The 24,335-nt window shown below is 34.8% G+C and overlaps 1 protein-coding gene across 6 annotated transcripts in view; it reads left to right on the top strand.

Moving 5' to 3' along the window:
* The window catches only part of Vps13c (vacuolar protein sorting 13 homolog C), a 188,869-nt gene that overhangs the window by 49,828 nt on the left and 114,706 nt on the right, over positions 1-24,335 (top strand). For all 6 annotated transcript variants that reach the window (XM_074066103.1, XM_074066102.1, XM_074066101.1 and 3 more), the window contains 13 exons: positions 185-291; positions 1,410-1,581; positions 2,800-2,862; positions 13,067-13,196; positions 13,656-13,750; positions 15,627-15,769; positions 16,578-16,770; positions 17,932-18,046; positions 18,337-18,473; positions 18,656-18,779; positions 19,125-19,242; positions 21,884-22,013; positions 22,669-22,747. In XM_074066103.1, coding sequence (XP_073922204.1) covers positions 185-291; positions 1,410-1,581; positions 2,800-2,862; positions 13,067-13,196; positions 13,656-13,750; positions 15,627-15,769; positions 16,578-16,770; positions 17,932-18,046; positions 18,337-18,473; positions 18,656-18,779; positions 19,125-19,242; positions 21,884-22,013; positions 22,669-22,747 — 1,606 coding nt within the window. The remainder of the gene's footprint in view (positions 1-184; positions 292-1,409; positions 1,582-2,799; positions 2,863-13,066; positions 13,197-13,655; positions 13,751-15,626; positions 15,770-16,577; positions 16,771-17,931; positions 18,047-18,336; positions 18,474-18,655; positions 18,780-19,124; positions 19,243-21,883; positions 22,014-22,668; positions 22,748-24,335) is intronic.

The following is a 24,335-nucleotide window of genomic DNA, read 5'->3' as shown; positions in this document are numbered from 1 at the left end:
TGGAACCTAGAATTTATGTTATAATTAATAGTTTCTTAAGTTTGATTAAAAATAGCATATTATTTTTACCATGCATTACTTATTGTTCAGAACTTTGGAATCTCGGAATATTGAAAAATAGAATAATTCTGGTCTTTATTCATGTATGCAGTGTGATAAACATAATTTTGTGTTTGCTTTATAGTACTTAAGTATGATTGACCTCTTGGAGTCAGTGGATTACATGGTTAGAAATGCTCCTTATAGGAAATATAAACCTCATTTACCACTTCATACCAATAGTCGGCAATGGTGAGTTAAAGTTTTGGGTTTTTTGTGGTGGGACTGTGGTTCAAATCAGGGATTTAAGCTTCCAGAGCAGAAACTTTACTGCTTGAGCCAAACCTCCAGTCATTTTTCTCTGGCTATTTTGGAGATGAGTGTCTCTCAAACTATTTGTCCTGGTTGGCCTTCATCCTTGATTCTCCCGATCTCAGCCTCCCAAGTATGTGGGATTACAGGCATGAGCCACTGGTGCCCATCAAATTTTTATTTTAATGAGGAACATAAATCATATAATTAGGGACTCTCAGAATTAAGAAACCTATAAAGCCATATAGTTCAGACCAAATACATCCTCTTATTTTCTGCTTCTGGATTCCCAAATTTTTAGCATCCAGTACTTTGCCTACATCAACTCAGTGTTACAACTCTATATGAATACTGTTATGTGTTACTTAACAGTAGGGATATGTTCAGAGAAATCGATCGTTAAGTGATTTCATCATTGCATAAGCATCATAGAGTGTGCTTATATGATCTAAGAAAGCCATGATGTCACTAGGCAGTATAATCATATTGGACCATTATGGTGTATGTGGGCTGTCAGTTACCAAAAAGTTGCTGTATTGTGCATGACTACCATGTCCCATAATATGTCATTTTGTGTGTTTATGATTTTGCTTTGGTATATCCTATTCCTGGAGGGGTTCCTTATTTTTATTTTTCACTCATTCATTCATTTAGGTGGGACTGTGGTTTGAGCTCAGGGCTTCACACTTGCAAACTAGGCACTCTACTGCTTGAGTGGCACCTCCAGTCTATTTTGCTCTGATTATTTTAGAAATTGGGTTCTCTGGAACTGTTTACCTGTGCTGGCCTTGACTCTCGATCCTCTTGATCTCTGCCTCACAAGTATCTAAGATTACAGGCATGAGCCACCACACCTGACTACGGTTACCTGATTTTATCTGCTTAAGTCAGAGAATTGTGCTAAGAACTTGCAAGGATATTGCTGAATCCTTACTGGAAGATAGTGAGGAAGTGAAAAAAGTTTAATAGTATGGGATCTCTAAAAAAGTCAAAGCTGTTTTCCTCCTTTTTAAAAAACCTTTATATTCAAATGTACATTAATAAACCTTGATTTTCAGGTGGAAATATGCAATATATTCTGTCCTTGAAGTTCATATAAGAAGATACACACAGATGTGGTCATGGAGTAACATAAAAAAACACAGGGAGTTACTCAAGTGTTACAAAGTTGCCTACAAGAACAAACTAACCCAGAGTAAAGTCTCAGAGGAATTACAGAAACAAATTCAGGTCTATTTTTTTTTTTATGTTCCTGAGAGCTGTTGTTTGTCCAACATATCTTTATGCATTTAATTTGAAACAGAATATAATTTTAGAAAGAACAGAGCTCATTTCCCAGAGAGAATGTAAGGAAAAAATGCTGAGTGTTGTTTCTCATTTTTTTCTTCTAAAAAAACCTCTTTTCTCCCACCCTACTATCAGATAAAATAAGGCTACTGGAAAGTCTTTGGGGAAACATATCTTCTTTTTGTAATATTTAGAAAATACTAGACCCTTTTAAATGTTTGTTAGATCTTAATTGTTTTGTTAATAAAAGTCCCTATGTGTGTGATAGTGGCTTTTTCTCAAAGTGTTCAAAATATTATTTATAAAAACAGTTTTTCATTGAGAAACAACAGGAGTATTATTTACCCCTTTTATAAAAAGAATTTAAAAAACACTGAATACGTAATTTGCTTAGTACCATTGTTTTAGGTTATAGAAGTTTCTGCTGCTGATTACATAATGTGAGGAATGAGTTGATTTCTTATTCTGAAATACATGGCAATCACTAGTATGATCTGTAGGGAAAAACACAAGTATTGGAGTCCAATTGACTTGGATTCAAGTCCTTGTATATTTACCAAGTGTTCTGATCATGGCTTCAAGTTCCTCAGCTTCTTAGGTCTAGTGTTCTCATGTATAAGATGGAAATGGTATCTGTCTTACAGAGTTGTGAGAAGTTGTTTGAGAAGATTACATGAATTACCTGGAATACAGGTTATCCAGTAAATCTTAGATTTATATAAACACTTTTACATAAATTCCTAGAATTGTTTCTACTTTAGTCTACTTGTTGACTTGTTAATTTGCATTCTTAAATTTTGTGTATTTTACAGTTGGGGAGAGAAAGAAGTGAGAATCATAAGGATAATACCGAAATCACATTACCTTCATAAATATTCTTGTTTCTACATGCATATGTGGCTATCTATGAATAACAATGATCTCACAGAAAACTTATTGTTTTATTGTAGTTGATGAAGATTTGCTTTGTGGGCAAAATTATTTCTCTTACTGTAAAAATGAAGCATAAAACCACATATACATATATGTGTATTCAAATTTATACTTTCATTAAATCACAAGTACTGGTAATGGACTAGATAAATCTACAAATCATAGAAGAAAAATGTTTTTAATCTAGTGGTTATTTTCCCTGTTTATAACTGTTTCTTTGTTTTGTAGGACTTGGAGAAAAGTCTGGATGTTTTTAACATAATTTTAGCAAGGCAACAAGCAGAAGTTGAGGTAATAATTTTTATTAGCTGATTTCATGTTTTAAATATGTGAATACCACTCCTTTAAACCTAGGATTAAGAAATCACAGTATTACGGAAAGTTGCTGAGATTTATCCAAATTAGAATAGAGATTGAATTTTTGTTGCTTAATTTAATTTCTGGAGAAGATTAACTGGTATACAGGGAAAAAATCTCTCACATGAAGGGGGAAAATGATTTTAAATCTTACAACCAAGTATTTGAAAAACCTCAAAAGATGAGTAAATGTTATTCACCATTATAGCAACTTAGAATGCTACTCTATAGATTTCCAGTTTTTATCCCATGCTTATTTATCTGCTTACTTATGCTTTTTATCCCCACTACTTTTACTTTCTTTTTCCCTTTTCCTCTCTTCTTTCTCTCCTATCTCTTCCCTATCTTATTTCCCCTCTCCTATTTATCATCTATTCTTTCATTCCAAAGTTGGAGTCAGTTTGTTCATAATGGTTCACAATGCTTATTAGTACATTGTTTCATTTCATTTCTCTGTCTTTTAAGTAATTAAAAGCATAAATTCCAAATTAAGTAAAATTCATTATAATAACTATACAATGTTAGAAAATATGGATCAAAGAAGAAAGTAGAAACACTTATGTCACATACTCTTTACCTCTCACACTAAAGATCACTAATGTTTATACCTTTCTGCATTCCCTTTTAGTCATTTTTATAGTTATTTATACACACTTTATTTTTTTTTGGTTTATTCATTTATTCATATATGTATACATTGTTTGGGCCATCTGTCCCCCTGCTCCTCACCTCCCAACCCCCTGTTCTGCCCTTTTCTCCAATTTTGTTGAAGAGAAGACATAAGCAATAATAAGAAAGACGTAGCGTTTTTGCTAGTTTGAGATAAGAATAGCTATACAGAGAGATTCCTAGCATTGCTTCCATGCACATGTATATTACAACCTGAATTGATTCATCTCTACCTGACCTCTTCACTATTTCCGGGTCACCTTCCCATAGTGACCTCTGTCAGTTTAAGGTTACTATATTAGCTCCTTTACAGTGGGCACATCAAATACTTTCAAGTTTTGGGTTTCCTTCCTTTCCCTATTCCTCCTGTATGTGTTCTCCCCTTAGCGTGTGACCCATGTCCAGTAGTATTACTGCATTTGTTTTAGGTCTAAAGTCCACATCTGAGGGAGAACATACGATTTTTGGCCTTCTGAGCATGGCTAACTTCGCTTAAGATGATCTCCAGTTCCATCCATTTACTTGCAAATGACAAGATTTCATTCTTCTTCACGACTGTGTAAAATTCCACTGTATATAAATACCACATTTTCTTAATCCAACAGAAATTGCAACAAGGAAGATAAAGAAATGAAATTTAGAGAAAAGCTATGGAAAAACAGCTTCTTGGCTGTTTCCATAGCTTGGCTATTGTGAATAGTGCTGCAATAAACATGGTTGTGCAGGTGCCTATGCAATAACCTGAGTTGCATTCCTTTGGGTATATCCCTAGGAGTGGGATTGCTGGATCATTCGGCATGTCTATGTTTAGGTTTTTAAGGAGCCTCCATATTTTTTTACAGAGTGGTTGTACTAGCTTACTTTCCCACCAGCAGTGTATGAGGGTTCCTTTTTCCCTATGTCCTCGCGAACATTTGTTGTTTGTGGTGTTTTTGATGATAGCTATTCTAACAGGGGTGAGGTGGAATCTTAGTGTGGTTTTGATTTGTATTTCCTTTATGGCCAGAGATGGTGAGCATTTTTTCATGTGTTTTTTGGCCATTTGGATTTCTTCCTTTGAAAAAATTCTGTTTAGTTCAGTTGTCCATTTCTTTATTGGTTCATTGATTTTGGGAGAGTTTAGTTTTTTGAGCTCTCTGTATATTCTGGTTATTAGTACTTTGTTTGATGTATAACTAGCACATATTGTCTCCCACTCTGTGGATGGTCTCTTCAGTTTAGAGACCATTTCTTTTGTTGTGTAGAAGCTTTTTAATTTCACCTAGTCCCATTTGTCTATCCTTTCTCTTAGTTGCTGAGCTGCTGGGATTCTATTGAGGAAGTCCTTGCTTATACCTATTGCTTCCAGAGTATTTCCTTTTCTTTTCTGTACTAGCTTCAGAGTTTTGGGTCTGATATTAAGGTCCTTGATCCATTTTGAGTTGATGCTCGTTCAGGGTGGTGATAGACATGTATCTAGTTTCAGTTTTCTGCAGGCAGATAACCACTTTTCCCAGCAACATTTGTTGAAGAGGCTATTTTTCATTATATGTTTTTGACACCTTTATCAAAAATAAGGTGAGAATAGCTGGGTGGATTCATATCCGAGTCCTCTATTCTGTTCCACTGGTCTTCATATCTGTTTTTGTGCCAATACCATGCTGTTTTTATTGCTATTGCTTTGTAATATAGTTTGAAGTCAAGTATTGTGATACCTCCAGCATTGCTCTTTTTGTTGAATATTGTCTTGACTGTTTGCGGTCTCTTGTGTTTCCAAATGAACTTTAGGATAGATTTTTCAGTCTCTGTGATGAATGTCATTAGAATTTTGATGGGAATTGTGTTAAACATGTAGATTGCTTTTGATAGCATAGCCATTTTTACTATGTTGATTCTACCAATCCATGAGCACAGATCTTTCCACCTTCTGTAGTCTTCCTCAGTCTCTTTCTTCAGAAGTTTGTATTTCTCCTTGTAGAGGTCATTCACATCCTTTGTTAAGTTTACTCCTAGATACTTGATTTTTTTTTTTTGAGGCTATTGTAAATGGAATTATTTTCATAAATTCTCAATTTGTTCATTTTTGGTGTATAGAAAAGCTTATGATTTTTGTAAGTTGATTTTATTTCCTACCACATTACTGAAGCTGTTTATGGTTTCTAGGAGTTTTTGGGTAGAGTTTTTCTGGTCTTTGAGGTACAGGATCATGTCGTCTGGAAATACGGATATTTTGACTGTTTCTTTACCTATTTGTATTCCTTTTATTTCTCCTTTTTGCCTTATTTCTCTGGCTAGGAATTCCAGAACTATGTTGAATAGGAGTGGGGATAGTAGGCACCCTTGATTCATTCCTGATTTTAGGGGAAATGGTTTCAGTTTTTCTCCATTAAGTATGATGTTGGCTATAAGTTTGTCATATATAATCTTTATAATGTTAAGGTACATTCCTTCTATTCCTAGTTTTCTTAGGGCTTTTATCATGAAGTGATGTTGAATCTTATCAAAGGCTTTTTCTGCATCTATTGAGATAATCAAGTAGTTTTTGTCTTTGCTTCTGTTAATGTGTTGTATTACATTTATAGATTTGCATATGTTGAGCCACCCTTGCATCCCTGGGATGATGCTGATTTGGTCGTGGTGAATGATCTTCCTGATATGTTGTTGGATTCGGTTTGCCATTATTTTATTGAGGATTTTTGCATCGATTTTCATTAAGGAGATTGGCTTACAGTTCTCCTTTTTGGATGTGTCTTTGTCTAGTTTTGGGATGAGTGTAATACTGGCTTCATAAAATGAGGTACGCAGTATTCCTTCCCTTTCTATTTTATGGAAGAGTTAAGGAGAGTTGGTATTAGTTCTTCTTTAAAGGTCTGATAGAATTCAGCTGAGAATTCATCAGGTCCTGGACTTTTCTTTTTTGGGAGACTCTTGATTACTGCTTCAATTTCATTTCATGTTAGAGATCTATTTAGGTGGTTGATATCCTCTTAGTTCAATTTTGCGTGGTCATAAGTATGTACAAACTTGTCTGTTTCTTCAGAATTTTTAAATTTATTGGAATATAGTTTCTCAAAGTAGTCTCTGATGATTCCCTGGATGACTTCCATGGTGTTTGTTGTTATCTCCCCTTTTACATTTCTGATTTTACTGATTTGAGTTTTTTCTCTCCTCATTTTAGTCAGATTTGCCACAGGTCTGTCAATCTTGTTTATTTTTTCAAAGAACCAGCTTTTTATTTCGTTGATTCTTTGTATTTTTTTTTTTTTTTGGTCTCTATTTCGTTAATTTTGGCTCTTGTGTTTATTATTTCTCTCCTTCTGCTTGTTTTGGGTATTGCTTGTTCTTGTTTTTCTAGGAGTTTGAGATGTAGCATTAGGTCATATATTTGAGATCTTTCTGTTAATGGCTATAAACTTTCCTCTTAGGACTGCCTTTGCTGTGTCCCATAGGTTCTGGTAGGTTGTGTTTTCATTTTCATTAATTTCCATGAACGTTTTAATTTCCTCTTTTATTTAATCGATGACCATTGAGCAATGTGTTGTTCAGCTTCCAATTGTTTGTGTATTTTTGCTGTTGTTTTTGTTGTTGAGTTCTAGTTTTAGTGCATTGTGATCAGATAGAATGCAGGGGATTATTTGTATTTTCTTATATTTGCTGAGGCTTGCTTTGTGCCCTAAAATATGATCAATTTTGGAGAAAGCTCCATGGGCTTCTGTGAAGAATATATGTTGTATAGAAGTTGGATGAAATATTCTGTAGACATCATCTAGGTCCATTTGATCTATGGTGTGATTTAGTTCTAGAATTTGTTTGTTGATTTTTTTGTTTGGATGACCTATCTATTTGTGATAGGGGAGTATTAAAGTCTCTCACTACCACTGTATATGGAGTGTCCTTCTTTATCTCATTTGATCAATGTAAGTTTGAACTCTACATTGTCTGAGATAAGTATTGCTTACTCCTGCCTGTTTTCGGGTGCCATTGGCTTGGTAAATCTTCTTGCCTTTCACCCTAAGCCATTGTTTGTTTCTGTTAATGAGATGGGTTTGCTGTAAACAACAGATTGTTTGGTCCTCCTTTTTAATCGTGTTTGCCAAACAGTGTCTTTTGATGGGGGAGTTGAGTTCGTTGACATCCAGTGTTAATATTGATAGATATCACACTTTATCTTTTTGGCAGTGCTGGATATCCTTCAAATCCAGAGCCTTGCTCTTGCTAGGAAAGTGGTCTGTCACTGAGTTATCCTCACAGTCCATATTCATTTTTAAATGAGATTAGAGCATATATACTTGTGCTTTCATTTATTTAATGACTGCTCATTGAGCTCTTGTCATTTTAGATTATGGTTAAATATGTGCTTTGAGGATCCAATGAATCTGGATGCTAATCCCAGTTTTGCTATCTAATAATTGTATGATTTGGGTCTAGCTATTTAACTTCTTCATGTTTTGGTTCCTTCATTTGTAAAATGGAATTTATAGAGTTATTGTGAGGAGTACATGATAATCCATTTAAAGCACTTAGACTATTATGTGTAATTACTAAATAAGTGATGTTTTGCTTCTTATCATTAACATTTGTATTAACATACAGAAGTGAAAAAAAGACAAAGATCAGTTATTATTTGGTAGTAGGAGAGAAGGATAATACATAATTAAAAATAAAGTAGGCAGGAGAGTCCTGGGGTGAGGCAGTGATGATAATTAAGGTTGCAGTTTTATGCTGGGGGGGGGTCAATGAAAGCTTCACTATGAAGTAGACATTTGACCAAAATCTGAGGAAGGTAAGAGAGTCAGCAAGAAAGTTGTGTAAGGGTAATGTTTAACCACGCAGAAAGAATAAAGTAACTAGCTCAAAGGTTTTGGGCTGAGAGTTTATCTTACTTATTTAGAGAACTAACAAGAATTGTGAAAGGGGAGGGGGTGGCCAGTGTGGTCAGAGAATAAGGAAGAGAGTTGTGGGAGGGATGCTGGTGGGATTTGGGGAGATTGCCAGATTTTGTAGTATCTTATAAGCTGTGGTGTGGATTTTGGCTTTTATTTTGTATTTATAGTTCATTAATCGGATTGGAGAACAGGATTATATGATTTGATTTGTTTTAAAACTCATTACAACTGTTTTGAAAAGACTGTAAAAGGGAGAGCAAAGGTGAGAATAGAGAGATAAGTTACGATCCTATTGAAATAATTGAGGAAGGAGGCTATTGACAGAATGAATGCAATGGAGGTGATGAAAAAGGGTCAGATCTGGATATATTTTGAAGGTAGAGCCAGTATTTGCTAACTGGTTAGATGTAAGAGAGAGTCAAAGAGCCTTTGGAGGATTTTTGGCCTAGAGCAATTAGAAGGATAGAGTTGCATTAAATGTGATGGAAATGGATGGAGCAGGCTTGATGAGGTAGGAGAAGATCAGGAGTTCCATAGACAGTTGGATATGCAAGAGTGAATGTGGAGTTCAGAAGAGACGTCTGTGTTGTTTGTGCACATTTAGGAATGGTCAACCCTTAGATGTCATTTATAGGCATGAAATTGGATGAAATCACTGAATGAATTAGAAATAGCTAGAGAAGAAGAGCGTTTCAAAGTCTAAAGCATTCAATTGTCACGGTCAGATATATGGGAAAGTTCCAGCAAAGGTGGCCATACAAGGGATTGCCAGAGATGATGGAGGGACGCTGTATGAATACCTTTGGAGAAAGAATTTCAAGAAGAGGTGATCACCTGTAACACATACACCTGTTTGGTAACTGAGCTTGGACTGTGAATTGAACATTACCAAATTTGGGATGTTTTCAGGCATTAGTTTTTCAAATAATTTTTTGGTCTTAATTTCTTTTTCTTTCTTCTCTCCTTCTTAGACTCTTAATTTCTCACACACTCTCACACACTCACACACACACACATATATATAATATTCATATACACATTCTTGATATATACATATACTGCAATTAAATATGTATGTAATGTATCTATACATATATCTATAATAGGTGCATTATTTTTATGAAGACGGGTGAAAATACCATCTGTAAGTTATATTTGCATATCTATTTATATTTATATTAATTAAATATTATATATGACATACATATTTATTAGACCTTCTGATATTGTGCCATAGGTCACTGAACCCTATTCATTTTTTTATTCCCCGGTCTTTCATCTCTATGCTTTTTAGGTTCGGTAATTTCTGTTGATACATCCTCTGGTTCACTCTTTACTCTGTAGTTTTCAAGTCACAATTCATCTTGAACTCTTCTTTTTTTTATAGTTTGCATTTCTTTGTTAAAATTCCAATTTTTTAGCAAATTCACATGTGTTTTTCCCTTGCCTCACATAATACACTTAAAAGTGGCTCATTGTTGGCTATTGTTGATATTCTTTTCCATGAAAATCAGTAATATTTTTCCTCATTTTTAAAAATTTGTTTTCATCTTTCTGTGTTAAATAATTTTGGATTATATTCTTGACATTACAACTGTTTTAGAGTATTTAGTCTCTGGGTCCTATTATATAATCCTCTAGATATTTTTCGTGTTTTGTGTTAGTACACAGCCTGTTTAGATTCTGATCCTGAGTTGTGTTTTGCCTTGTGTGGATGGTTCAAGTCTCAATTCAGTCCCAAATCTCTTTTGTAGCTTTGGATCTGTTCTGCACATGAATTTTATAGGGCTTAGTTGGAGACTTGTACAGATGGTTTGTCTTTCAGTTCAGGTCTCTGAATCTTAGCAGCTTTGGTTTGAGTCAGTTTCATAGATGCGGGTTTTGAGTTAGCCAGAGATTTGGATAACTTCCTACACAGAATGGAGAGATTCCCCACCTCTGGTCTTTTCCCTTTGGGATTTCTTCCTATGCCCTCTGCTTCATTGGCCACAAATAGAGTTTTTCTCAGGGTTTTAGCTCCTTGCACAGCTATCCTTCATATGCTCCTGTATTCTCCCATGGTGTGGTACTTTTCTATGGCCATGTAGGAAACTTAAGGCTTACAACAATACACTTGTTACCTGAGAGTTTCTGCAGATCTGAGCCTTCTGCTTACAAGTCTCAGCTATTGCAAGATGTTGGCTGGGACCATCATACTCTCCGAAGCATGGCTGACAGAGGCTCCAATTGCTTTTGTAGAAGTTAGCTCCTTGTGGCTTTGGGATGGAAGACCAGTGTTTTGTTGGCTAGAGGCTATGTCAACTCTTAATGTATCATCTTTTGTTCCTTTCCTTTGGGCCTCCCTGCATAGACTGCCCATGACATGGCAGTTTGCTTGTTCATAGGGAAGAAGAGAGTCTATCAAGAGAACTGCTGCAAACTTACCCACTTAATAAAATGTAGCTCATTACCTATGCCACGTTTTGTTGGTTAAAGAAATCATAGGTCAAGACTGAAGGGAAGGAGTGGGAGATCATAGGGCACACCATGTGAGAAAAACTAAAGACATAAGAAACTTATTCCTGTGCAGATTACTTCTCCAGTTTTTATTCCTTTCCACCATCTCTGCTTTACCCACTTTTCAGAGTTTCAGGTAAATACTTTGTATTTTGTCCAGAAGTTTTATTTGTAATCAGTAGAAAGGAAGGACTAAAGAAGACTTACGTCAGTATGGAATGGAAACATTATCTATGAGTGGACTTAGTAATGAAGAGTAATTTTAATCGAGTAGTGGGCAGAAACATGATAGTAATTAGAGAGAATGGAAAATTAGAAAGTGGAGACTGTAAGGGGAGCAGATAAATGGAGTGGAACTGGTGGGGAATGGGGACTGAGATGGTCTGCAACTTACTTTTCTTCCTGTTTAAAAAAATATTTCAGTGTTCCATTTCCAATGTCAGCATATTTATTTTATGACATCATTTTAAATGGCTGAATAGTATTCCATTCTGTGAACATACCAGAATTTATGTCACTATTTTTCACTGTTATATTTAAGTATGTGACATTACAATAAATAGCCTTTGCTATACATTTTCTGAAACATTTGTTACTTGCATAAGGACAAATTCATCAAGTACAGTTGTATTCAAGCATGTGAATATTTTTAAAGATGTTTGCTACTGCTGTTTGGATTGTTCTCATGAAACAAATGAGTTACTGGAGAAAAAATGGTTTTAATCCTCTTTTAAGTAGCTTCAGTTTAATTCTGTGTTCTTAAAACCAGTTACAGTTGCTTAAACATTGAAGGAGGATTAATTATTGGACAAAGTAGGCAATCAGGCATGGATGTAGGAGAGGAGAAAGCAATTACATTTCTCAGAGCATCACATTTGTTCATTGTGATGGACAGTGCATAGGTCTAGAGAAGTTTAAAATACAGACTGACGACTCAAAATATTTGTCCTGGGCTCTAAGCTGGTCAGGGAAGGAAGTGCAGGCAGCAGAGGAGTATTTGGGAAAAAAGTGATGAAAGGGTTCTTCATCCATCTTCCTATTGTTTTATTTTTATTTTTTTCTGATTTTATTTTTTCTTTATTCATATGTGCATCATTGTTTGGACCATTTCTCCCCCCACCTCCCACCCCTTTCTCTTCCCCTGACCCTCCTCGTTTCCAGGTAGAACCTGTTCTGCCCTTTTCTCCAGTTTTGTTGAAGAAAAGACATAAGCAATAATAAGAAAGACAAAGCATTTTTGCTAGTTGAGATAATGATTGCTATACAGAGAGATTCCTAGCGTTGCTTCCATGCAAGGTGTATTACAACCCGAATTGATTCATCTCTACCTGACCTTTTCACTACTTCTTGGTCACCTTCCCATATTGACCTCTGTCGTTTTAAGGTTACTCTATTAGCTCCTCATTCCTATTGCTTTATATGTGTATTTTAATGTAGTTTTGGTCATACATATGTAAAATATATTTTTACTTTGAAATAATTACCGTTTCATAGAAAGTAGCAAAGATACTTCATAGAAGTCCTGTGTATCCCTCACCCTCTTTCCCCAGAGATTACATCTTACATCATTTTACTATCAGGTAAAAACCAAGAATTTGACATTGGTAACATGTCAGTGTATAGTTTATGACAGGTGTCATATTTTCAAACAGTAATTCTTAGTGGTAGTTGTCAACATACCGAAAAGCTTTAAAATATTTTTATTTGTTGATTTTGTTCACATACTTTGTCATTGTTTGAAATTAGTATTTTTAATTGTGTTCTTCCTTTTTTGGATCTTTTCATTCTGTTAACCTGAAGTTATAGTGGTTTCTTAAAATCCTGAGTCACAGTGCTCAGAAAAATTTTGCTTGAAACCTTAAGTGCATTGCTGATAAAATGCAGCCTACTGAAATGCTATCAGTAGGTGTAGAATGTAAATTAACCAGGTTACATTCACCAAATCATATCGTGACCATCATTTAAGAAGGAATTGGCTCCTTTGTGTGTTTCACTCTGATCAGCGATTTAAAAAAAAATGAAAAAAACAAAAAACTGATCATGTCTCACCTGGAAATGAACACAGTACTTAGTCTTGAAGCAATTTTTCACTTTAAAATTTTTTTTAGGTGATTCGGTCTGGACAAAAATTAAAGAAAAAGTCTGCTGACACAGAAGAGAAACGTGGAAGTTGGTTTAGTGGGTTTTGGAGAAAGAAGGAGTCTAAGAAAAAAGATGAAGAATCATTGATTCCTGAAAGTAAGTACCAAGTCAGGTAATTTGTTGTATGTTGATAAGAAAAAGGCTAAGAAAAATCTTAGCTTGCTCAGATGTAAGCATGTGTAAGACATAAGATACATTCCTATGTTTATCTAACAAAAAGCTATTTTTTGAGAAAAATTCTTTTGTACAAAATTCGAAATGTTCTCATCATCTAGCATTTCTTATTATTAACTTTTATATGGATATTTAATGACAGTTAAGTTTTATAATCCGTAGGGAATTTAAAAATCCTTATGTGTATATTGAATTTCCTTCATAGTAAACAGGCAAATATAGGGTGCTTGCTTTTATTATATTAGAGGAAATTCCCTGGTGGACTTTATTTTAGCATTTGTGTGTATTGATTTAGGGTGCTGTTTATTTTGGTTTGACTTTTCTGTCGTATCTGTAAAACTGAAGAAATTAATTTCTTAAATTATTGCCTTTTCTTTATAGCTATTGATGATTTTATGACTCCAGAGGAAAAAGATAAACTCTTCACTGCTATTGGTTATAGTGAAAGCACTTACAACTTAACTTTACCCAAGCAGGTAATTATTTGAGTGGTTTAAGAGGCATTTTGATTCATTTTTATTGTATTTTTGAGTTGAGGTAAATTACTTTTAAGTAACTAATGGAGGTCAAGGTTTATTTTTTCCTTATGCCCATTCAATTCTTTGAACTTTGTTTGTAAGGTTTTTTTGTTTTTCTTGTTGAATTGCATTAGCCCCTTGCTTGGAAATAATTTCACTCCATATGTGTAGGTATATTGTGGGATTCTTTGTAATTGAACTCTTCTCTATGCTTATACTAATGTTCCCCTTAACCCTATCTGATTATTAGCCATTCAAAGTAAGACCGTCAACTTAATTTTCTTTCTCTTTTTTTTTTTGTGGTGCCAGGAATCGAACCCAGGGCATTGTGCATGTTAGATAAGTGCTCTGTCACTGAGCTGAGGCCTGGAGATCCAGGCCTTAGTTTTCTTTCTTTCTTTCTTTCTTTCTTTCTTTCTTTTTTTAAGGGTGCTTTGACTTTTTAGATCATTTGAACTTACATATACTGTTAAAATCATTTTGCCAGTGTTTTCAAAAAGTACCTGCCACAGTTCCGTTAAATTACATTGAATCTGGAGATTATTTTTGGGAGAATAGTAATTTTAGCAATAGTAATATTCCAGTCACTTAATTCCTTTCTGTCTTTCTGACAATCAATCTGTAATTATTTCTCTTGTGCCTGAAGAATGTTCATTTTATCTTTTTCTTTAATGATGGCATACTTGTAATTAGTCTTTGTAATTTTTGTTTTTCTGGAAATATCTCTATTTTCCATTCTTTCTTGTTGGATACTTTTCCCCCTGTGTTTAGAATTCTAGGTTGCTAATAATTTGTTTTCAAAGTTTGGAGTATATAAGTGTGTTGATGTTTGGCCTACATTGTTTTTCTTGTGTATTCAGTTGTCAGTTTTACTTTGTCACTATGAAGGTCGTTTCTAATCATCTCTGCCCGTTGTGTGTCTTTAAGGTAATTTCTTTACTTTAGGTTTCTGTAGTTTGACTGTGATAATCATTAGTTATTAGTTTGTTGTTTCTGCTCTTAATGTCTTGAATCCTATGAGTATACTTATGTGTATGTATGTGAGTACATCGTACGTGTACTGGAGATTGTTTTGTAAATAATGGACTTGTTGTTTTTCTTTTTAAGAAATGTGGAAATAATGTCTCTAGAATAGATGGGTTTTTTTTTTTTTGATTCCAGGACAAACTTGTTTCTTCCTGGTGTGTGTAGCTACCAGCAGGTGGAATCAAAATAATCTTTTAGGGACTGAAATAATTTGATGCTGTGCCTGCTTCTAGCTCACATTCTTTCCAGGAGGTAGTCCTTAGGGTCCTAGCCAGAAGAGAGGGACCCCTATTCTTTGGTGGGAGCAGTTTCCAATTTCTATCATGTGAGCCTCATTTCACAGGCTCTGAGCTGCCTCCTCTTAAATTTTTAAATGCCTCCAGGTGAAACACATCCCCAATTTCCAGAGTCATTTCCCTGGTGTTTCTCTATCCTTCCTCCAGTCTTGACTCGGCAATTTTAAAATTTGTGTGTTGTTAACTCTCTAAATAGATATTCTTCATAGTGTTTTTCTTTTTCCTCAGGTTGATCAGAAATACTTAGTTTGCTTAAGTGAAAACTGGTGAATTGAATCTTTCTGCCATAAAATGTTTTGTTGTCTTTTTACTATTACCTTCAAAACTAAAAGAAAGGAACTTGGATAGGCAATTTCATTGAATTTTCTAATGGTCATTTATTGTGAGTATATGGATATCAGAACCAACGTGCCTGGTTGGACCACTGTATAATTTAACATATTCAATTAAGAAGAAACTATTAAAGCAATTATTTAAACTTTAAAAGTTTTTCATTTTTCCTTCCTATTTAGTATGTTGCTCACATAATGACCCTGAAGTTAGTAAGCACTTCTGTCACACTCAGAGAAAACAAAAATATTCCAGAAATATTAAAAATTCAGATAATTGGCCTGGGCACCCAAATATCTCAGCGACCAGGAGCGCAAGCTCTAAGGTAAGTTTAAAAACTTATTATTTCAGTTTTTGTTTTGTATAGTTATAATTCTAGGTCCAAAATGTAGGATGTTATTCAGCATTGAAAACTGAGTTAGTAATAGCTCTTCTTTAATTCCTTTTCTTTGTGTATGCCAGGATAGTCTTTTATGTTTTGTTTTATAATGGAACAATATAATTCATGATTTATTCCACCCTTCATCCTTTCCTGCACATTTATCATAACAATTTATTTATAGTCTCCATACCATGAAAACTGTGCATATGTACAGTAAGTTTCTTTTTTCAAGACGTTCACACTGCAGTTGATCAGAGAGGATATACAAAACGTTAATAGTTTAAGAACTATGTAGCATATTACATAACTCAAGTGAGTAGGTGCTGTGACATTAAAAATCTCAGTACTACGCAGGCTCAGTTGTGGGCGAGAATAACTGAGCTTGGAGGAAGGTTAAGCTAGTGAATGGAAAGCACACTGGGAGATGTAGGGAGGAGGTAGAGGCATGAGAGTGGCATGAAAACAGGGAGATGTGTTCATCTGTGACATACGAGCTTTTACGCCTACAGCAGTGATCAGAACTTCTGTAGTGTTCTGGGCTTGGCTAAACTGGGTTTTTCATGTGGCTGATGAGAAGTTAATAACAACAGTAACAGCAGCAACAAAAGCAGATTATGTGCGTAAATGAATGCCAGGCTGAGGCAGTGGGCAAACGTTTGTCTCTCAAGGGAGTTCTTAAAGGAAAATTTGTAATTTAACCCATTGCATTATAAAGGATCTTATTGCTTCCCTTTTCTTAATTGGATCTTAGAGTAGAAGCAAAATTAGAACACTGGTATATAACAGGTCTGAAGCAGCAAGATATTGTACCATCACTTGTAGCTTCAGTTGGCGATACTGCATCATCCTTATTTAAAATTGAGTTTGAAACCAATCCGGAGGAGAGTCCTGCTGACCAAACTCTAATCGTTCAGTCTCAGCCTGTGGAGGTCATTTATGATGCTGTAAGTGCAAGGAGAACATGACTCTATTAAAATTATTTGTATATCTGACATGTAATTTTCTTATTTTTCCTCTTTCACAGTTAGCATTCATTAAAAGGTAACTCTTCTAACAATTTTTTCTTATTTCAAACACAGTACATGTTTAATTTTTATTTTTCATGTAGTATAGACATTTTTCTACAATAAGGCTTGTTTATCTCTGCTTATGTAAAACTTAGAACTCTAATACATCAAAAAGAGATCCATGTTTACCATATCAACTACTCCTAATTTGGTCACTGACTTCCTTCTCCAGTTCCTTTTGTTGTATTTTCCCTTTGCATTCAATGTTTGGATCCAACAGAAAAAGCCTTAGGAGTAATGAATTTCATATGTTCATATGGGGGGAAAAAAGCATGGGCATTTAGATGCTACTGAAAATGCTGGCTCAAGTTCTGTACCTATGGCTTTACCTTTGATTTATCTTGTCTTCACTCCAACCCCAGTTAGTCAGGAAGATGGGTGTAGCTCACTACTCATTGTATTGGTTGAATGTGGGCCCCATCCTCACTGGTTTTTACTTTACAGTTTAGAGCAGGATTCATGTTATGTGTGGGAGACAATAGGTAAAGAATCCAGAATTCATTTATTTTCTAATACTTAAAAACTGTTTATATTGTGGCAAAATATACAGTATTTTGAACAATTTTAAGTATGATTCAAGGATGCTTAGTATAGTCACACAGTTGTACAACTCATCTCCAGAACTTTTTCCATTTTGTACAATCTAATTTTTTTAATTCAAGTTTTGTATGTGGTAACAGTGAACAGCTTTCCTCTTCTTATTTTCTCAAAGTGTGACAGAATCCATTTAATGTTAAGTGGCGTTCTGACTAATCAGAGGCCCAAACTAGAAGTAATGTCTGTTGCTTCTTCCACATGTCAGTATAGAGTGTCTCTGCTTCTGTAATCATATGCACACGCCTGCTGCCCCTCCAGCAAGTGTACTTGCCTGTTCCTTTCTCAAGGTTCTCTCTCCCAGAGAGGTGCAGTAGGACAAAATACCTTTGCATTCCTTCCTCAGTTCAAAGCCACAGTTGTTCAGAATTGAGGTGAACTATTCAAATCTATAATGGAGAAAGAATTATGTATAACTTTTTATATTTTATAATTCCATTATAGAAAACCATCAATGCAGTGATTGAATTCTTTCGATCAAACAAAGGGTTGGATCTTGAGCAAATAACATCAGCTACATTGACTAAGCTGGAAGAAATTAAAGAGAGAACAGCTACAGGTGAATTTGATTGTCTAACATAAACACCAACTAGACTTTAAACATGTTGTCTATTCTGATGTAAAGAGTATCTGTATGTTGGATTTATTCTGTTTGCTGTGATAGGATTGTTTTCCAGTGACTTTATGCAGTTTTCACATTATATGCTGAATTGAGACTTAATTTGTGACAAGAACTTGTACTCTTCCTTAATATTTTTCAAGCAAATTATTAGTCTAGTTGCTAATAGTATGATACGTATTTCACCTTGATTACGTAATCTTTTTTCTTTATTTTTTGACCTTCTTTAGGACTCACACATATTATTGAAACTCGAAAAGTCCTTGATTTAAGGATAAACCTAAAGCCTTCTTATCTGGTAATTCCGCAGACAGGTTTTCACCATGAAAATTCAAATCTTCTCATTTTAGATTTTGGTACATTTCAGGTAGGTATAGATGCATTTTTGTTTGCCCATCTTTGACAATTTATTACCAATAAATTCAGCAAACTGTGTATTCATTAAGGATAATCTTCTCACTTCAGTTAGATTTTAATAAAAAGCAACTACAGTATGTTTATATACTTTTTTGTTCAGAAAAAAATTGAGCTTTTTCCCCTCCATTTTAGCTCAACAGTAAAGATCGAGGTTTACAGAAGACTACTAATTCATCTATGGAAGAAATAATAGATAAAGCATATGACAGGTTTGATGTTGAAATAAAGAGTGTGCAGCTACTCTTTGCAAGATCAGGTAAACAATTCTCAACGTTTAGGATGTTCAAATTAAGTTGAGTAGCATTGGTAATACATGTGTATATGTTTGCACATGGCTATCAGCCAGGAGATAAAGTCCTTCTTTTTCCCCATTCATTTTGTTATCACTATAAATATTTCCATTATCCAAAATTATTTTTATCACAGTGTTTGACTTCTGCCAGTCTGTATTAAAATAAAGATTATTGTACTTGTATGTTGAAAGAAATAAAAGTTGGTATTCATTGAATATGCCTATTAAGTTTTCTATTAATATAGAGTAGTTTTGAATGGAGTATCTGGTTTTAAAAAGTCATTTAATATCTCATATTATTTTTTGTAGAGAAAAATTGGAAAAAGTGTCGATTTCAACATCCATCAGCTATGCATATATTGCAACCCATGGATATTCATGTTGAGTTGGCCAAGGCGATGGTAGAAAAGGATGTTAGAATGGCCAGGTGAGGTATAAGTTTCTATTATATTAGAAATGAACAATGTGAACTATATCTGCATCAGCTACTGATACTTAAGGAAGCAAAGATAGATATTTGTGGGAGATAAAAATTAATGATTATTCTCTCTTTAGAAAAGTATTTTTTAAGAAAATATGTTTTGAATGATACTTCTTTTTTTTTTTTTTTTTTTTGATCCATACAGGGCTTTGAATTCAGGGCTTTGAACTCAGTACTTCATGCTTGCTAGGCAGACTCTATACCACTTGAGCCATACCCAGCTCCAATGATAATCTCTTTTATTTTGGAATTTGTATAATAATTAGTGATCTGTGATTTTGAAATGATGCAATTCAAGGTTCAATATTAATGAAATAAAGTCTTTAAAATGTTAGAAGCTCTTTTGGTATGAAATCACATAAAAAGTCTGAAGAAAATCCAAGGCAATAAAAAATAGAACCTGAATTTGTATTTAATTAAATAATTGCAAAGTATTCGTTCTGTTTTTTTTTTCTTGTCTCTGCTGGGGTTTGAAGTCAGGGTATTGCACTTGCTAGGCAGGTGCTCTACCATTTGTGCTGTGCCCTCAGCCTGTTTTGCTTTAGGTATTTTTCAGATAGGGTCTCATGTTTATGCTCAGTTCCAGCTTGGACCACACTTCTCCTGTTTTTGCTTCCATCATAGCTGGGATGACAGGCATATGGTCCCACACCTAGCCTCATTGTTGGAAATGAAATCTTGCAAACTTTTTCCCTGAGCTGATCTTGAACTGTGGTCCTCTAATTGATGTTTCTCAATTAACTAGGATTTATAGGTGTGAACCACTGCACTCACCTTGTTTTTTGATACTACAGATTTGGTAGAATTTTCTAGGATTTTGTGTGATGGGAATTTTAAGTGTTTCGTTTGGCTTCTTTCATCATGATTAATTGAGATTCATTTATGTCTCAGGTGGTTATTAAACCAACCTTGCGTTAACTCACTTGGTGTTTGAAAATTTTGTTACGAAGTTTTATAGCTATGTTCATAGGTGATACTGGTCTGTTCTTGTTTTGGTATCAGTGATTCTGGCTGTGGACGATACTGAGCAGAGCTGGAGTTATTATTTCCTTGTGTGTTCAATGGAATTCACTTGTAAAACCATCTGGCTCTGGATTTTTCTTTTTGAGAAGATTTGTAACTAATGTCAGTTTTTTTCTCTGTAGGTCAGTTCAGAGTATCCATTTTTAAAAAATAATCTTTTGTGTGTTTCAAGTGTTTTGAGTGATTTTTTTATATATTTCAAGCAGTCTGTCCATATTGAGTTCATTGCCAAAAATTATTTATCATATTTTAGAAACCTGTAGTGATATTATTTCTGGAATTCCTGATATTAGTAATCTGTGTCTTTTCATTCTTTTTCCTAATCAGACTAGAAGTTATTAGTTTTGTTGACCTTCTGAAAGAACTAGCTTTTTGTTCCAGTTATTTTCTTTCTGTTTTTTTATCATCCTGATTTTCACTCTGAAGTTTATTATTGTTTTCTTCTTCATACTTTCAATATTTTTTTGTGTGTGTCTATATTAGTGGAGTTTGAACTGACTATGCAGGCACTCTACCACTTGTGCTGTGCCTCTAGCCCTTTTTTGCTCTAGTTGTTTTAGAGAGCTTGCTTTTAAAATGCTCAGGCGTGCCTGAACCATGATTTTTTAATTTTAAGCCTCCCACTATAGCTTGGATGACAGGTACATGCCACCACATCTACCTTTTTTCCAGGCTGTGCTGGAACTGCGATCCTCTTGATCTCATCTTCCTAAGTAGGTAGGATTGCAAGCATGAGCTGTGAGCTCATGAAGACCTTTCTTTTTTTTTCTAATATAGGCATTTAGTGCTGTCACTTATCTTCTAAATACTGCTTTACTGAACCCCAATAACCCATCTAGAAGGATTCACAGATGAGACAGGAGTACAAAGAGATCCCAAAAGATCTTTGTGAACAACAATACTGCCACAAAGCTATTGATACAAACAGTTGAAAGGTACTTACGCTAAATAGGAAGTCCAGTAGAGCAAAAATGATTGAGGAAAGCAGGCTGATAACTCAGAGTAATACAGATATCCTCATGGCTTATGCTTTAGTCAGAGAAGACATGGAATAAGCAAGTGTCAGAAGCTTCCAAGTGGTTTGTCTGTCTGTCTGTTCTCTCTCTCCCTCCCCCCCCCACTCCCTGTTAATAAAGCAAGACAAGGAGATAGTGATGAGGTAGATGCTCTTTGATATTGATAATGAGAAGTCTTAGGTATGAAAAATAAAATATATGTAATGTTTTAGGTTTTAAAAAGTAAAACATAAGAAAATTATGTTTGGAAGAATTTTAGTTTAGGGCTGGCAGAGTGTCTCAAGTACAAGGCCGTGAGTTCAACCCTCAGTAACTACCCCCCCAAATTAGCTACTTAAGAAGGATTTATTTTAATTATCTGGAAATTTGGCTTACACAGAACTTCCCATTCCTTGACAGTGTTGTCTAGGTCAGGCATGGATGTAATAGGATTAAAACATGTCTAGAAAAAATTTGACTCTATAATGTAGTCTCTTTTCTAATCCCTTCCTCCCTCTATAATACAGAGAAGCTGAACTTGAATCTTTACAGTTGTATTGTATTTTTAGATTTAAAGTATCAGGAGGACTACCTTTGATGCATGTGAGAATTTCTGACCAGAAGATGAAAGATGTGCTGTGTTTGATCAATAGTATACCTTTGCCACAAAAATCACCTGCATTGCCTCCAGAGAGACAGGTAATTGGATCTAATAGAAATGCTAAATTTCCTTTTTCAGAAAGCGACAATTGTAGAGTAGTGGTGGAAAGTTTGGTTTAGGGCAAGCTTTTTAACCAGAAGGACCCAAAGTATAGAAAGGGAAGGAAATTGCTTTTAATTATAAAATGTACTTTATATAAAACTAGGAATATGAATATTTAAAATAAAATACACTTGCAAATAAGATAATAGCTATATAAAATTTCCTTATATGTTAGGCTTAAAAGTTCTAGGTCACTTCAGTTGGAATGATCTAAAGATCATAGCATAAAAGAAATACTGAATTTTTCATTTACTTTGAAATGAACTTTGACAGTCAGCTGATGGTGATAACTCTTTTCCAGGGACCTGTGATAAATATGTTCTTTAATATTGTTATTTACCACAACTAAATGATACACAATGATGAATAGACTTACCTACTAGAGATGTACATGTGCATCTTTATATATGTGGGTGATAACTTTATTACTGTGAATTTCAGCCTATCTCTGCCATAATTTGTTCTGTTGGAAGATGTGTGTATGGTGTGTGTATCTCTCTTTATTCTCTCTTATGTTTCATTCTGTCTCATGTATGTATATTTAATCCTGCTAAATTTTTTTTTAAGAAAACCTTTTTAATTCTTTGCTAGGTGCCCTCAATTCCTGTTCTTTTTGGTGGGACAAAAGGTTTGCTCAGTACTTCTCTGTTGCTAGATGGAGTGGAATCAGGTGAGGAATGTAAAGTATTATTTTTTCGTTAAAACCAGGTCTACAAATTATTACATAGAGATACCATTTTCAGCAAATAAAGAAATTCTGAAAGTGTTCTAGTAACTTCCTGGTTCTGGCTTTAGAGTCAGTGAGACTCTAGGTTACTTTTTTTTTTTTTTGGAAGTACTGGGATTTGAACTCAGACACTTCACCAGCCCTAGGTCACTTATTTTTTATTTTCTTTTTGTGTTGAGTATTTTCTCTTTTTTTTCCTTCTTTTATTTTACCATTTTTACATTTACTTACATGTGTATACATTGCTTGTGTCCACTCCCCCCCACTCCCTCATCACTTTATCCCTGAAGAATCTATTCTACCCTCTTTTTCTACGATTTTGTTAAAGGGAAAACATAAGAGATAGTAAGAAAGACATACCGTTTTTGCTATTTTGGGATGAAGATAGCTATGCAGAGAGATTCCTAGTGCTTCCATGCACTTGTGTATCACAACCCACATTGGTTCATTTCTACCAAGTCTTCACTGCTTCCTAGTCCCCTTCCCATTGTGGCCTCTGCCAGTTTTAGATTACTTTATTTGCTCCTCAACCGGGAGTACATCAATCACATTCAAATTTTAGGTTTCCTTTCTGTTCCCTATTTCTCCTATGCGTGTTCTCCCCTTAGTGTATGACCAGTGTACAATAGTATTACTGTAATTGTTTTGTGTCTATAATCCACATATGAGGGAGAACATACAATTTTTGGCCTTCTGAGCCTGGCTAACTTCACTTAAGATGATGTTCTCTAGTTCCATCCATTTACTTGCAAATGACAAATTTTCGTTCTTCTTTCTGGCTAAGTAAAATTTCATCATGTATAAATACCACATTTTCTTGATCCATACATCGATTGAGGGGCATCTTGGCTGTTTCCATAATTTGGCTGTTGTAAATAGTTCTGCAATAAACATGGGTGTTCAGGTGCTTCTGTAATAACTTGAGTCACATTCATTCAGGTATATTCCTAGGAATGGTATTAATGGATCACATGGCAGATCTATGTTTAGTTTTTTAAGGAGCCTCCATAATGTTTTGCAAAGTGGTTGTACTTGTTTACATTCCTACCAGCAGTGTATGAGGGTTCCTTTTTCCCTACGTCCTTGCCAACATTTGGTGGTGGTGGTGGTCTTGATGATAGCCTTTTTAACAAGGGTGAGGTGGAATCTTAGTGAGGTTTTGATTTGCATTTCCTTTATGGCCAGAGATGGTGAGCATTTTTTCATGTGTTTTTTGGCCATTTGGATTTCTTCCTTTGAAAAAGTTCTGTTCAATTGCCCATTTCTTTATTGGTTCATTGATTTTTTGGGAGTTTAGTTTTTTGAGCTCTCTGTATATTCTGATTATCAGTCCTTTGTCTGATATATAGCTAGCAAATGTTTTCTCCCACTCTGTGGGCAGTCTCTTCAATTTAGAGACCATTTCTTTTGTTGTGCAGAAGCCTTTTAATTTCATGTAGTCCCATTGTCCATCCTTTCTCTTAGTTGCTGGGCTGATGGAGTTCTGCTGAGGAAGTCCTTGCCTATACCTATTGTTTCCTGGGTATTCCTG

The sequence above is a fragment of the Castor canadensis genome, chromosome 2 (assembly GCF_047511655.1).
Source record: "Castor canadensis chromosome 2, mCasCan1.hap1v2, whole genome shotgun sequence".
Classification (NCBI taxonomy): Eukaryota; Metazoa; Chordata; class Mammalia; order Rodentia; family Castoridae; genus Castor; species Castor canadensis.
The sequence above is the reverse complement of the archived record's forward strand: the minus strand, read 5'-3'. Positions and strand labels throughout refer to the sequence as shown.